General features: G+C 43.6%; 1 protein-coding gene across 1 annotated transcript in view; it reads right to left on the reverse strand.

Annotated features, from left to right (window-relative positions):
* Positions 1–15,713, reverse strand: part of LOC109322746 (aldehyde oxidase-like) — a 63,422-nt gene that overhangs the window by 21,515 nt on the left and 26,194 nt on the right. The window contains exons 11-17 of the mRNA XM_019553908.1: positions 15,024–15,175; positions 14,739–14,832; positions 12,394–12,506; positions 11,064–11,248; positions 10,563–10,725; positions 463–555; positions 71–240 (exon numbers count right to left, since the gene is read on the reverse strand). Coding sequence (XP_019409453.1) covers positions 71–240; positions 463–555; positions 10,563–10,725; positions 11,064–11,248; positions 12,394–12,506; positions 14,739–14,832; positions 15,024–15,175 — 970 coding nt within the window. The remainder of the gene's footprint in view (positions 1–70; positions 241–462; positions 556–10,562; positions 10,726–11,063; positions 11,249–12,393; positions 12,507–14,738; positions 14,833–15,023; positions 15,176–15,713) is intronic.

Consider the following 15,713-nt stretch of genomic DNA (forward strand, 5'->3'; position numbering starts at 1 on the left):
TTGCATTGCCTACACAAAGACTTCAGGATTTAACCTTTTACATAGCAAACACTTTTATTTATGTACTTACATAATCTTTGCATGGGGTCTTGAACTGGTTACTACAGCTAAAAAGAGCTCTTCCTTTACAGCACGAATGTCATCACAGTAAATAGCTTCACCAGTGGCATGTTTAATACCAGCCAGATGCATTAGGGGTCGCCCTACTGGATCCTGAGAAAGCTGCTCTGGGTCTACAGCCTGCTTATTAAGAAAAAAAATCATATTTGTTATCCTCTCATTGCAGCCCAAGACCTTCATATGGACACAGGCTTATTTAAGCAACATCTACTTGGTATAGTTAAATGCTAAATGGAAAAGAGTGTTATATGTTTATAAAGTTGTCATAACTCTTTCTGACGAGAAAGTACACTTGTGGTACTATATCAAGAATTTATTTGGTATATGCAAAAACATGCTGACCTGGTAGATTTGTGAACTTTGAGGTATTTTGGTGTGGAAGTCATCTGGCATACTTTTGCATTTTTCTGTTGTATCACAATACCTATGGGGATACTGATAAAAAGATGAACATGACGATTATTTCAATGCAGCTGTTAAAGTAAAGATCTATATTTATACCTTACCTTTAGAAAACTAAAATGTATTGTGTAAACTATGTAGAGTCAGAGATACCTCGATGGCAAAACCACATGCAATAATTTTTAAAAGGTTATAATAAGAACAAGATTCTCAGAATTCTGCAGAAAGTTTTGGCAAATATGTAAATAACTAGCCAATTGCCTGTCAGGAATGACTGGGGGGATGCGGGTGGGACAGAGGCCTGTGTCTGCCCCCCGGCTTCAGGTCTGAGCCTGCTCCCCATATTCCTCTGTTACGGGGCTGGACCCACACCCCCCATGCCGCCATTGCAGGACCAGGCCAGGCTGGGCCTGGCGCCCCCCCCCCCCCACCATTTTGGAGGGTGGGCTCTCCTTCTCACCATTGCGGGGTCAGGCCCAGCAACCCCATGCCCACTGCTGCTTCAGGGCTGGGCTGGGCTGGGCCCAGTGCACCGCCTCACCCTGCCTGCTGCTGTTTTGGGGCTGGGTCTGCTCTCCCCTTCCTGCTGCTGATGTGGGGCTGGGCTGGGCCAAGCCTGGCATGCCCCCCCTTCCAAGTTGACCATTGCTATTTTGGAGCTGGGCCTGCACCTGCACCCTCCCCACCACCATTGCAGAGCTGGGCCAGGCTGGGCTGGGTTGGGCCTGGTGTGATCCCCCCACCACACTGCCTGCCCCTTCTCCACCCTCCCCACCACCATCAAGCCAGGCCCACTCCCTCCGCCCTCAGCATCTGCCCAGCCCGTATCTGCCTTCTTCCCCTCCCCATGATAGGAGGCATGGACAGAGCACCCCCACCCAACACCCCGTCCCACCGTCGCATCCAGGGAGCGGGGGGTGAGGGGTGAGGCAGCACTGCTAGCCTCGTCCCCTCCTCTGTCTACTCCATCACCACCACCTCCTGGGAGCAGGACGGGGGGGGAGAAATGAGGTCAGCTGTGCTGGCCTTGTTCCCCTGCTCCTTTCCCTCTGCCGCCACCGCTATGGCCTGCTCTTCCCTCATGCCACGGCGGGCCTGGGCCCGTTCCCCACCTCCCTCACACCACTACCCCAGGTCCAACGCTGATTCCCCACCCGCCTTGCACTGCTGCCTCCGGCTCCTTCATGGAGCTGGGTGGGGTGGTCACTGCCCTCTATTGCTGCTGTCATGGTGGCAGCTCACCGCCACCTGCAGTCTGAATGCTCTTGGAGCACTCTGATTGGCTGCTGAGATAGCCAATCAGTGCAAATAAAGCGTTATGGACAGACACAGACAGACAGACAAACCACAGCTTTTATAATATTAGAATCACGGAATAAAAATGCACTATACTCTTACTCCCACATAGCCCAGCTCTGCATTAGGATGGCCAAACTTAAGGATAGTTGAAGCTATTGCAGAAGTGGGACTGAGATATTTTGCACCAACTCCACTAGAGCAGGATATGCAGCCATGCAGACGCAAGGGCCATAAGGAAATTATATCTTCAAAGCAGTCTTTCATAGATCCCAGGTACTTTCTTTCCCTGAAGAGGGATTGTGTGGGGTTAGTGCAGCCCTGCAGCAGCCAGAGAGGCAACACAAGATCACTCACATGGGTATTACACAAAAAATAAGGTCATTTGAGAAAGCTTGATGGACTTTCAGCAGGAATGCAAACCTTTCCATTCTAAACCCACTACCACAAGAGGGCAAACCCTTCCATGAGAGACCACCTTTCTCCCCCTTACTGTTCTAGATTACAGTCGTCATTCAGGTTCATTTTTCCTATTTAAGTGCCAATAAAGCTTTGCTCTGCCAGGCTGCGTATAGCCCAGGAAAACCCATTTCCTACTTCTCTCAATGAGAACATTAAAGGCATTCTGACATCTTTATCCAGTAACCCAAATACCGCAATTAGTGAAGGCAGAAGACTTTTTTTTACCACACATCAATATGGACCATACTGTAGCTTTGCATAAACCTCAAATGTGAGATCAGGGTTTTTTTTAAAAGTATCTGTCAGCGGGTCCGTCAAGTACCCCCCCATCCTCATATTTCCCGCCTGTCACGACTTGGATCTTAAGGAAATGAAATAGGGAGGAAGTGGTTGTTACAGGAGAAAGTACCCGCGGGAAGTACCACGCTGAAATAAACTTACTTTTAGTGCTTTTATTCAGTGGTTTGCTGTTGTTAACAGGGAACTCCCCTTTTGTGGGAGATCGCAGTGCAAAGGGTTAATCTTGGGGTATCCAGCCTCCTGGCTAGCCCCCTTTCTAGTGTTACGGTCCATGAAAGCCACACCGCCTTTATCTAGTTACCCTATTAGCTGCAGTTAGTCCTATCATTGCCGCTAATGAGCCAATTAGTGGCTTGTTACAACCGCCACCTGCAGCTTTCTCCGGCAGAACCAATGTGCAGGCTCCATGGCTCTCCCTTGATCTCCTGGTCCTCAGCATCTCACTCCCCTTGGGTGGGGGGTTCTAGAGTCCCCAGGACTCTTCAGGGGTCTGGGTAGAAGTCCTCCCCCTCTCGCCACCTCTTCAACTCACTGTAGCCTCCCCGAACTTTGATGTCAGCCTCTGCTCCAGCCCGTGGTGAGGCTCCGCTTCTGCTGGCACTCATCGCTGTTCCTGTTGAGTCAAGGTCAGCTGGTGTCTGGGCTTCAGGATCCCTTTGCTTCCTCTGATCCTGAGTTGGGTCCCACTTTCCCGATCCTTCTCTCTGGAGGCTCTCTCTTTCTTGCAGTGCCTCTCTGTGCTTTCCACTACGGTGCCCGAAGGCGTCCCTCCTCCTCTTCTTCTCTGTCTTATCCCCTGTAGTCTAATCGCCATTGGCTCCTTAGGGGCCAGGGCCCGCCCTCCTCGTGGAGTAATTATTTCCGGCTGCCCCCGTTCCCTTAGCAACAGGGTCTCAGCAGAGACCCTGTTACAGTATCCATCCCTCCTGTGCATGCCTGTTTTACCTCCTCATCCTCCTGTGCAAGGATAGAAAACATGAAGCAGCCATGGTCCTTTTTTAGATCACTCTCACTGCCAAGGGAAGTGAGATGGAACCAGCCAAACACCTAACTCAGTGTTCTTACACTGAGCTTCCAACTGGAATTTTTTACCAAGAAATCCTCCTACATTTTTTAAAATTCTGTCAATTTGGCTATTCCAAAGGGGGGGTGGGGAGAGGAAGGAAGGAAAAGACCGAAAACGGAGAATGGGAGACATCCCTTTACAGATGGGCAAGATATTTTTCCACCTTCATCGTAGCAGATTCCAAACCTTCAGTATTCAATCCCTGAGTGACCTACAATGAATTAATTCCTTTCATTGATATATCTCATGGGTATAAGTGAAGCCTCTCCTGTATTAAGGGAATCACATCCTTGATAAGTGATTTATACAATGCACATTCTCCTTCAAGTGTCAAGAGTCCAGTGATTTTTGGATCAAATATCATCTGCTCAAGCAGTCCAACATCACCACAAAAAAGACTCCGACCTTCAAGAAACCCAGTGAGCCATACTCTGTGAATGCTCTCTGAGTAGATGCTACACTCCAAGCATTGAGAAGGTGGCAAAAAAATAACCCCACTAAAATGAGCTTTCCAGGTTGACACTGATTACTTGGCACCAGGAATAATGATGTGGCCAGTTCCAGCAATCACACTGGCAGCAGTCCAGCTGATTCACCATCATCCTGGAAATCATTTCCCTCTCCACTTGAGCCCAACAAAGGCAAAAAAGAGGAGAAAAAACGCCTGTAAGGACAAACTCAAGTACTCCACCAAAGAAGCAGTGCCAACTGGAAAGTCACCGTAGACAACATTATTGGTAACGGCATATGAACAAACACCAACTATGGGGCAAATATATCTGCATGAAGTTGCCAGGTAACCTCCTGTGGGGACAGGATGGTGATATGAGTGTCAACATGGCACAGGATGCCAGAACCAGAGCTGAGACTGTTAGCACAATCCTTAAAAAAAAACTAGCTAGGTGTCTGTCTTGGATAAAAAGATGACCTCCTCACCCTAGTCACTGATCAAATCACATTCTTTAACTAATGTATTCTTGTAACACCATTGTGAGGAAGGGACCTGCTGCTATCCACATTTTTTGTAGAAGACAGACTGAATGAGTAGCAGCTTCCGGGATACTGAGAAGTGCAAACACCACCCAAGACTCCATTCAAAGGAACAGACCCAGCTCAAAGGCTGCTGAACTCTACTGTCTAAAACATTTGAGGCAGAGGGCCAATTTATGATGCTTGAGGCTTTACACACCATCCCCCTACAGAACACCTTATATCAGGCCTCACAGACAGGGCCCAACCATCATTTCTTTGGGTCCAGTACAAACTTGTAAGGCAGGACCCCTCCCACACACACACCATGCCACATACAGAAAATCTCATGAATCATGACTGAAATTTTTCTATTTTAATTCTGAAATTACATTCTACATTGATGACTATTTTGTAACTTTTTGGTTGTTGGTCCTAATAATGGTATTATTCAATCAATGTTTTGATTTTTTTGTTCTAATGGACCAACATGGTCACAAACATTTCATAAATAGAGCAATTCCCTTAAAGCTTTGTTTTTCTGGCCTTTTTCATTGCAAAATCATGAATTATCACTCCAAAGTCAATTTTTTTTGCAAGTTCACACTCGATAGACAAAATAGTAAGGTGGCTTAACCGTTCTTGTCCCATAGTAGAACGCCTGCAGTTTTTGATGAGTGCTAGCTTGCTGAAACTTGTTTCAGCTTCTGCTATAGTCACTGGCAGTGTGCAGAAGATCCATATGGCTATGCACACCTCACTGAAAATTAGTTGCAGTTGTTTTTTGTAAATCTCATTTAATAAGATAAGTGGGAGTAGTTCATACTCTTTCCCAAAAGTAGATTTGAAGATTTTTTTTCATAAGCAACATTTCACAAGGAAAATTCTCAGAAAGATCTGTAGGATACCTGTGAAGTAGACATTTACAAGCTTTGTCCAGTTCCTAAGGCTCTAGTGTCACATATTTTAGGACTGAATGGAATGTAGAACAAATGTATTGGTTGCTTTGAATCTACACTCTAATCCATAGATAACATTGTCCAAAGTTGCATCAAAAACATTCCTTCTGAATAAAGATTCTGGATCATTTTCAGAGATGGTAGAACATGATTCCTCAGCTGTGTCATCATGAAATCTTTTCCGCTTCTTGCCTTTCTTCTTTGGTAATTGTGGCAAAATTCCCATGCCTTCTCCTACAAGACATGCTTCCTGTAGAATTCTGGGCCGCTGATCTCCAAGTTGTTTTACTTCTTCAATTATATCAGTAATGAGAGCTGCCTCTGATTCAAGAGAAATTCCCTTGGCTTGTAAAATCTTGTTTCTGTTATCAATACTTGAAAGAACCTTGTACCAGAAGCTAGCCAACAAAAGGCATGAAAATGAGCTGAAGTACCTTTTCAGTGCTTCCAGCTGTGATTGAGCTTTGTGTGTCAGATTTAATTCAGGAGCACATTCCAGTGCTTCCAGAATACCTGGAAGATGCTTTGTGAGTGGACAAATAGCATCAGCATGTGCACTCCAGCATCTGACAGAGTCTTGTGAGCAGTGTATCTTACCTGTTACAAATCTTCCACCTCACCGGGCTAGCACTGAAAAACACAAAATGTTGCTGCACACAACCAAAAAACGTTAATGTTTCAGTACATGCATCTGGAGCATTAAATCCTACAAGATTTAGTGAATGGGAAGCACAAGGAGAATACACAGCAAGTTCACTTTCTGAACACCTTCTATTCTACTTCACGTTAGAGCCATTATCAAAACCTTGACCTCTACAGTCATCAAGAGGAATGTTATGATGCTTCAAGTTAGCAGTTAGCATTTCAGCTATCTGTTCTCCATTTTTTAAATCAAAGTTGATAAACTCAAAAAACCTTTCTTTAATGTTAAATGTACCAGTATCTTTGTTGTGAACTACAAATTGGAATATCAACACGTATCATTCGTGGTGAGATGCATCAGGAGTAGTGTCACATATGATAAAATAATAGGTCACGTGTAGATGAAACAAGGGACATGTGTGCATAACACTGTAAAGTGGACTAAATGTTTTTGCACCGCTTTAATGGCATCAGTGTTTGCATGCCTCAGCAGCATATCGCACGATAATTCCAGTTGCTGTAGGAAATTTGGTGGCATAATGAGCCTTAAATGACTTGCGGCACAGCAAACTAAAACTCCTCCAAGGAGTTCTAGTTTGCTGCCATACAGCCGTGGAGCAAAGCACTGGGCTTCATGTAACTCTATAGGAAGCCCTACAGGTAGCATGACAGGTAGCTTGGGAAAGCAGGCTCTACCCAAGAAAAGCAGTGAGCCTGATTCCTCCTGCCTGAGCTGCGCAGTGGCCCAGTGCTTTCCTCTGCAGCTGCGGTTTCCCTCGGGACTGCCTGAGCTGGGTGCCTGTGGGCAGGTGCCACCTGGGGGTTGGGGGACGCTACTGCCACGGAGGGAAGCACCAGCCCTCTCCCCACCCCCCACACAACCCGGGACCACTCTGCCCACTGGCAGCTCACTCTCCCCTCCCCGCTGCCAGAGAGACAGGTAAGGGCGGGGTGCGTGCATGACACGGGGGTTTACTTCACCCTAAATTGAAGTGGTGGGTTTGAAAACCCACCGCTTCAATTTAGGGCACCTGTTTTGTCTAAACACGCCCGTAAATGGCCTTTTCTCTCTCTGCAAGGATGACCTTCTGCACACTCTTGCCACATAATTCAATAAACTCACTCTGACTCTCCCATGAGAGATAATGAGTCTGCCCTTGCATCGTTTTGCCCTCTGTTTGCTTCTGTTTGACTTTGGCCAAATGACCAGAGTGATGCTATCATAATGAACTATTAACTCAAGAGCTCCAAGAAAGTTGCCATTGTGTGGAACACCTATCAGATTATTATCTCCTTGGAATGCTAAACCTCTTGAAGCAAGATATAAGGTAACATCCAACAATCTTTTCAATATTTCTTTCTACCTTGTTGCTTCTGTTAATACTTGTTTTCAAATCTCACTGTCCATTCCATGTCCATCTGACAGTGACTTCTGAAATTCCTTCTACTGGCGGTAGCAAGTGGTATATTCTATGCTCTTTTCATGTTCAGGACGTTTATTATAAGCTTTTGCCATTTTTTCACATCTCACCGCTCTTTTATGTTGGTTTTGGTGGGCTAATCACCTAAGCTTGCCTTAGATGTTTAATTTCCCGCACTTGGCCGGGTTCATTGTCGGGTCAATCCGTCTTGCCCAATTACCAGGGCTCTGGTCAGAGTCCCTGTTACACCCATCTTACAGAAATATGCCCCAAAAAATCTCAGGGAAGTGGGGAAAGCTGGAGCTTCTCAGTTGCAGAGATGATTCCCTAGGCCTAGGGTGCATCTCTGCAAAGCAGGAAAGCCAGGGTTTCCCCACTTACAGAGACACCCCCAGAAATCTCAGAGCTGCATCTCTAAGTGGGGAAAGCCAGGGAGATGCTTGAGGGGCCCCGTCCTGAGTGGGAATTCCTGAGGTGTAAAGGACCAGGTTGTTCAAGCCCTTTGAGCACCCGGAGAGTGTGGGCAGCTTTGGGCTGCCAGGGTTCTCCTACCACATAGCAACTAGACAACCATTGCTAAGTAGCAGCATAAATTAATACCACTTTTGCCACATCCACAAATTTGGGGCACTTGTGTTGCAACAAGGGGCATGGAAATCCATTTGCTTAGCCTTTGTAGTGCCATAAAAATTGTTATGACAACATAAAGGTGATGAAATGTGATGTCTGTTTCCACCCTGAGTTCAGAACTGCTAAAGATGTTCTTGAAAAACAAAACCAAAGAAGCACACAAAATGAAAGGGAACAGCCCTTCTCACAGCTGAGGCTTTTTAGATGTAACAGGTTTTCGCTCCAGGTTAAGGGATTTTTTGTTTTAGTAGTGATGTATATTTGATATATACTGATAAACAAAACACGATGGGCCAAGTAGCTTTAGTAACAGGAGTAAAATGGTGTAAAGCAGTGTGTTATTTTGAGATCAGGCACTGACTTGAAGTACATACTGGCACTCTGCTGGAATCCAATCTTATCACTGTTTTATCTGCCTGATTAACTGTGCTTTGTTAAGGTGATATATTGCTTTTGTGATTTCTTATTCTTTGATTTTACCAGTGCTAAGTTAGAATTATAGCACTTTAGAATTCTAACTTAGCATTGTGTTATTAAACGTTTCAGGGTTCAAAGAATACTTTTCGTCTTAGCCAATTCCAGCCAAACCCAGTAAGATAAAACTGGTGTACATACTTAACTGAAAAAGAAAGTGAATAATTGAATTTGCAACAAAGCACCTCACAAAATGTCAGGATTTTTTTGACAAGAGCCCAGGGTCACTGCTGGCTGTCTTCCTCCTTCAGTGGAATAAAAGCTTCTACCAATTTATCTGACCCCAAGTCATTTCCTAAAGAAAAAAAGCCATAATCATTTTGGTAGCCCTGCAATTGTTGAGGTAGTTCTGACAAACCTGTCCTAAATGTTCATTCAGTCTCTGCTCCAGCTTTCAAAATGCCTGGACTTGATGTCACATTGTGGCCGGACAAAAAAATTATTGCACCTTAATGTGTGGCTATTGGCTAGTTGAGCACCACAGCCAGATTGTTCCTGCCAGGTCCAGGAAACCCTGATAAAGACGAGGTTCTTGCTATGACAGTGTCAAAAGGGCTTAGATTTTGGCTAGGGTTCAATGCCATCAACACTTGGCTATTTACTCCATTTCAAGATAGCAGGTATGTTTCTGCTCATCTGTACTACGTTCATTTTTCTGTCTGTCATTTTTCTCACTTGACTGTAAAGCAGCTTATTAATCAATCAGAAAACCCTTTCATGCATAAGATCTCTACATAATCTTTTGCAGACTCTCAGTGTCTCCCTTGAAGATTTTCTCAGAATGCTCCTTCCATGCTTTCATCACCTCATTATGAAAACAGTCTTCCTAGTGGCCATCCTCTCAGCTAGGAAAAAAAAATGAACTTCAAGCACTTGTGGCTGAACCTTCCAACAGAATACTCCATAGGAACAAAGCACTGCTGAGAACTATCCAGAATTCTTCTGAATGTATCTGAACCAAGCTGTCAAACTAGCCTTCTTTTTTCTGAAATCACATTCAGCTTCAGGAGAGAAGAACATTATGCACAGATCATGTAATCAAGCAGAGTGCTGGATACAGCAATATACTAGACTATTTAGATCATCACCCCATCTCTCTCTGGCTAGAAGAGGGCCTTCAAAAGACCAAGCTATTATTTCATAGTTTCCAAGTGGATCAGGCAATGAAGCTCTTTGCCTTACCAGTTAAATCAAAGTACCTCTTCCACTGAGTATAAAGACTCATTCTGTAAGAACTCAAGCAACTTCTTTTGCCTGCTTTAGATTCATGACAAGCAACGTAACAGGTCTTTAATGCAGTAACATGGAGTAACCAACAGAAGTCAAATGCAAGGTTCATGAGAATACTACTCTAATCATTATTCAACTGATGTGGCTGAAACTCCTCATTCCCACTATCCTGAGCGGATGCTGTTTGCCGATCATTTACAATGGGGCACACTAAAACATGTTCAAAGAATGAGCAGTCACTTTCTATATAATAAACAAGGTTCAGTGTGGATCCTACAACTCTCCCACCACCCTTGGTTTTTTGGAGACTTTGGCTACTACTGGGAATGAGTTTCAAAGGAACCTGGGGAAGATCATATTTGCTTTTTGCTTTCTACTCTCACGGAAATATGAAGTTGCAGGATGAATGATGGCTCTGACTGACATTGTTATTAAAAATACCATCTCTGGTGTATGCGAATCCTACAAGTGGCTATAACATGTTTAAAAAACCATAGAGCGAGGTTAATAAATGTTCTTCGCCTCACAGCAGAAATATACTCTACTTGTACATTAAACTAAACAGTAACAGATATAGTTTTAGAAAGTTACCATCAGTTTTAATCCTTGTAACACTTCTAGGTAAAATTTGAAAAAAAAGCTGACAATCAGAGTTCTTTTGTATTCCACCTTTCCACCTGGAGCAGAGCCTGGAATAGAAACTTCTTCAAGAAGTAGTTTGCAGGCTTCTTCCAACATCTGTTCATTCCAACATCTGGCACAGGAAAACAGTTCGTTATAAAATGGTGTAGAATTTAGATTACATTATCATCACTGTTTTCTTAATTCAGAAATGTGCCTGTAATGAGGGTTCTGTTTTATTTTTAACTCACTTTTTAGGAGATAGCCAAGGTGCAGTGAATTGCAGGAGGGATATTTATGAGAACGGTTTGATGAAACTATAAAGGTTCTCAAACTTTTTTTTAACTTTATACAATGTATGTTAAATGTGCAGCTGTTTACTCAGCATAATACTGTGTTTCGTCTTCAAGGCAAAAGCCTTTGTGTTCAGTTGCATAAACACTTATTTATATACTATAATTTATACAGTACCTTCCTATAAGTGCTTGGCAGGATTTCTTTGCACAGACAGTGGTAGAGGCAACATTTCCATAGAAAATGCCAAAGTCTGTAATAATGTCTGTGCCTGGATCTAAGATGAGTCTCATTCCAGCATTAACAATAGACAGAGCGTTTTCCCGCCTCTGAGCCTGGCGAAATGCAGAGATAAATTCACCCTGAGAAAATAAAATGGAACTTTGACTCACAAAGGTCAATTACATGAAACATTTCTGAAATCTAGCCTTTTCAGACCAATTTAAAAACAACAAAATAATTGGAATATTATGCATAAATTATATCTCATCAGATCATTTATCACGGGGTGTCAAAATATCACGCCTCATCTAGCCCATGTTACCACAGTGCTGGCCCTAGGTCTTGAGATGACCCACATGCCACATGTGGCACATTCTGGACCGGTCCCATGCACAGGGCCCAGAACACACACTGCACATAGTGCCTGCTCCAGCACCTGCTTTGAATGTGGTACCTGCAAGGGCCAGTCTGGTACCACCTCCCCGCAACATATTGGATCCAGCACTCATGGTACCTACTATGGCTAGTCTGGGACTGCGACATGCAGCTGAAGCGGATGCTATAGATCCTGCATCAGCTAGAGCAGGCACTAGATCTGGCATGTGGGTTAGAGTGGGGGTTTATGGGTCTACCACATGCTGGATCCAGTACCCACTCTGGCTGATCCAGGACATATACCATAAGCAGCATCTGTCCATGACCAGCTAGATATTTCATTAGAACTGACATTTCATGAGAATTATGGAGGCCGAGGATGTACATTGATGTATTTTGAGATATAAAGCACAATAAATATTTTCCAAATGCTTCATTAAATAGTGTTTTTACAAGAATGATTATATACATTTTATCTTCTTGCATTTAAATATTTGCCAGAAACCACTTACAAAAACACTGACTTTTAAAAATATTATGAGAGGAAAAGATTACTATAAAGACATTCTAATCCTAAAATGAGTAACTAACAAATTTAAGGGCATATTCTACCCTTGATCACAAAGTGAAAGAAAGAACCACTAGTGCCAACATGAGCATCAGAATACACAGAAGAAGGTATCTCTTATTTTCTTGGTGGGTCCTCAAGGATTCCTTAGCACTAATACATTTGTTACAAAACCAGCTCTCCCTTTTCTTGGAGTAAGAATGCTAGCCAATTAGTTCTGCAGTCTTCCAGCATTTAGAAATTTTAGCCCATTAAATCTAAAAAGCAAACAATTTTCCTTTTTATTTCATATTTGTTCACTCAGAACCATCAAATGAAACAAGAGGCAAAACAAGCTCTTACTGTCTTTGAGTAACGGATGCTAATAGAGACTAAAATTTCTTCTGGTTTAAGAATGGCTTTTCCAAATCCACTTGAAAAATGTTCATTTAAAGAAATCTGTCGCGTTCCACCTGCTGGAGAAAGTAACATGCTTGTTCACAATGCAGTGTACAGTGGTCCACAAACTCCTTATTAAGGAAATAGATTTGGAGACAGGAGTTACTTTGACCAGTTCCTAAATTATATCTTTGAGGCATTAGATTAATAATCTTAGAAAAAATAATGTAAACTATGGTGCCTACATATCAAACAACTAATATCATCCTATTTATTGCCAGAATAGTAATGCTGCCTCCTGTGACCTGCAACAGGTAATTACCATACCTGCTGTGTCCCAATACAAATCAAGAAACAATTTTCTTTGAGGGGAATGTTACACATCTTACCTCAGCTCAGCAAAGAAAAAAACCTACTCAGTAGCAAGATAGCAAGGAGGGACTTAAGCCATCTTGAGAAACAGAAAATGCAGGGCTCTTCTCCCTACTGGACAATCAAGGATCATCTTACCCCACCAATTGAAAACATAATACGAATGTCAACTCAACATTTAGAATACGTGTGGTAAGTGTTCTACACTCCAGAACTGATGAGGCTGGTAACACTTTTCCTCTCTACCACACCTTAAACATCAACTCCCAAAAGACAGGTAGTCAGATGGCTGATAACTATATAACCTCCATGCAAACTTCAACTGTGATACAGAGCACAGTTACTTCTCGTGGAGTAATTTCAGCTGTGGTGTTCTGATGTAGCATAATGAGCTAAAAGAGGTGAACTGAGTTTTCCAGAAGGCTTGAGACAGCTAAGCAGGCTTGAGTTATAGCATTTGCAGTCTTTCTGTTGTTCAGGTACATACAAAGCTCTTTCCTTCTCTCTGTACTGTACATAGTGAACTTTAATACATAGCAATTAAAGAATTTTTTTTTTGCAAAAATCTTGTGGGTTTAATAAAGATATCATCTCTACTATGAGTCCTCATTGCCTTCAATACATAGGGCATCTCTTTGACATGTGACGGGCAGGCTGGCAGTGACCTGGCCCGGGGTTTTGAAAGGGCAAAAGATGATTGGAGGACTTGGGATTCCCTTTCCTCACCAATCTGGTAATGATTTGGCCCAGGGGTTTTGAAGGGGTAAAAGATGATTGGAGGACTTGGGATTCCCTTTCCGCACCAATCAGGCCCCAGAGACTCACCTCTCCCCCCGCGTCCCTTGATTGGTCCCTTGGGTCACCTGGAGGGGGATAAAAGGGGTAGCACAGCTGACTCAGGAGAGACCAGCGAGGGACCACAAGGAAGGAGATTCAAAAAGCTGGCAAGAGCCGGGCCAGTGGGGCAGGAGCAGTTGCCCCAGAAAAGCCTGAAAGGGCAGGACTTGCAGGCAGCACTGGGACCCTCAGTAGCACGGCGTGCGGCTGGCAGGAGAGGCTCCCTGCTGGGCTCCAGGATCCCCTGGGAGAGGCTGCAGCTGGCAGGAGAGGCTCCCCAGCTCCAGCAAGGATCTGAGCAGCGACCTGAAAGGTTCCCAGCTCTGCTTTCAGTTCCTCCAGTCAGCGGCCAGGCAGCTTGACGTGAGGCCAGGCTCTGGGAAGGTCAAGACCCCTAGCAGGCTGGAGCAGTGCCACCAGTGGTGGCTGTGTAGCAGTGGTCCTGCCTACCACATAGGAGATCTGGGTTGAAGTCCCAGCTGAAGTGAGTTGGGGTGAGTGAGATAACAAGAAGCAAATCTTCTTGCAGTGGAAAGGGGCCATTGTGTTTTCCCCCCTTTCTCCTCCTCCAGGTACCAAGGCACTATGTTTCCTTGTCATTTGACATTTTGCATTTTGTGCCTTTTTTTTTATATTTCACCAACCCATATTGTTTGTTCTGCTGTTTGTTCTGCCATATTTTGTTAACCCTGTTTTTTTTGTCAATGATTGTAAGCGTCTAACCTTTGTTGAATCCTGCCCCCTTGGGGCATTGTAGTGTCCACTATACCCTCTGATTGATGCCTGCTATGTTCCCAGTATTAAAAGGTATATGGTTAAGTCCCCATTGGAGGTCTGGCTCTGCTCTATACACCTCCCTACACCTCCCACAGTGCTTGTGCACCTGCTTTGATCCCTTCAATTGGAGAGGGGGTACCTCTTGGAGTACCACCCGGGTTACATTTTAGGGGCTCAGGTTACAGACACATCACACTCCGGAGGCTTCCCCATTGCCTCTGAAGCCAGATGCTTCACATACTATATGAATGCCCTGATCATAGAATTAATTTTATTATTTACTGTTTTGCTTCAGAGTTAGTACTTGCACATATACAACATACCTAATGAGGCCAGATTGAGAATGGAGTTGCTTACTGCTAGAATGGGATTCAAATCTGAGGTTGTATGTTGTTTTATAATGTTTCCACCTAAGGACTGAAAAGAGGAGTTTATTTTCATACTTTTTTCACAATAAATAAGTAGTAAAAACTAAAATATGAATATTCAATAGGTTTATCAGTTTAGTGAAATTCATCAGCTCAAAAGTCATAAGAGGTTCATGCACAGACAGGAAAAATGTGTTTTTCCTAACCATCCAGTTATTACTGTAATAGTAAACTACATACAGCAACATTCCTGATCTGTTGTCCTCCCATAGTTTTTAATTGTTGTAAGAGAGCACAAAAAACCTTTGTCTTCTCCTCTGGGATTTCTGAGACAGTACTGGTCAGGGTGTCTTTCACAAGTGACAGGCTGCAGGCAGATCCTACAGTAAGCCCTAAAACAAAGTTGTTTAAACAATAAATTGTGAGCAATGCTAGGCAGGACTTAACATGATTTTATAATTAGAATTGTGATCTGCTGTCAAACTTCATTAAAATGTGGTAAACATTAAACATGATTCTTCCCCCCCAGATTTTGATACATCTCAGTTTATAGGGGAAAAAAATAAAATACTAAAATGAGTGTAATATTTATGCCACATTCATAAGTGAGCTGTCCTATATTCCTATCAGACTCTTGTCCATTTCACCCCATGCCCTATACAGATATCTTTTCCAGACATGATATATCAAAGATTTAGGCTTCTCATTCTTTCTGGAGCTCCTGTTCTTGCCTGTTTTCATTGTCTCTTCCTCCCTTGTGGGATTAGCTGTTCTTTGCTTGTTTGCCACCCCATACCCTTTTTCTGGGGGATACACTACGGCCATGCGAAGCTTCAGTCCCTGATTTGATTTGGTGGAGATTCGGCTTGATTTCGGAGGCCAAATCTCGGAATCTGAATTGAACCAGGAGACGCTTTAATCTCTCTGAAT

The sequence above is a fragment of the Crocodylus porosus genome, unplaced genomic scaffold (genome assembly GCF_001723895.1).
Source record: "Crocodylus porosus isolate Cpor-Errol unplaced genomic scaffold, CroPor_comp1, whole genome shotgun sequence".
NCBI classification, from domain to species: domain Eukaryota; kingdom Metazoa; phylum Chordata; order Crocodylia; family Crocodylidae; genus Crocodylus; species Crocodylus porosus.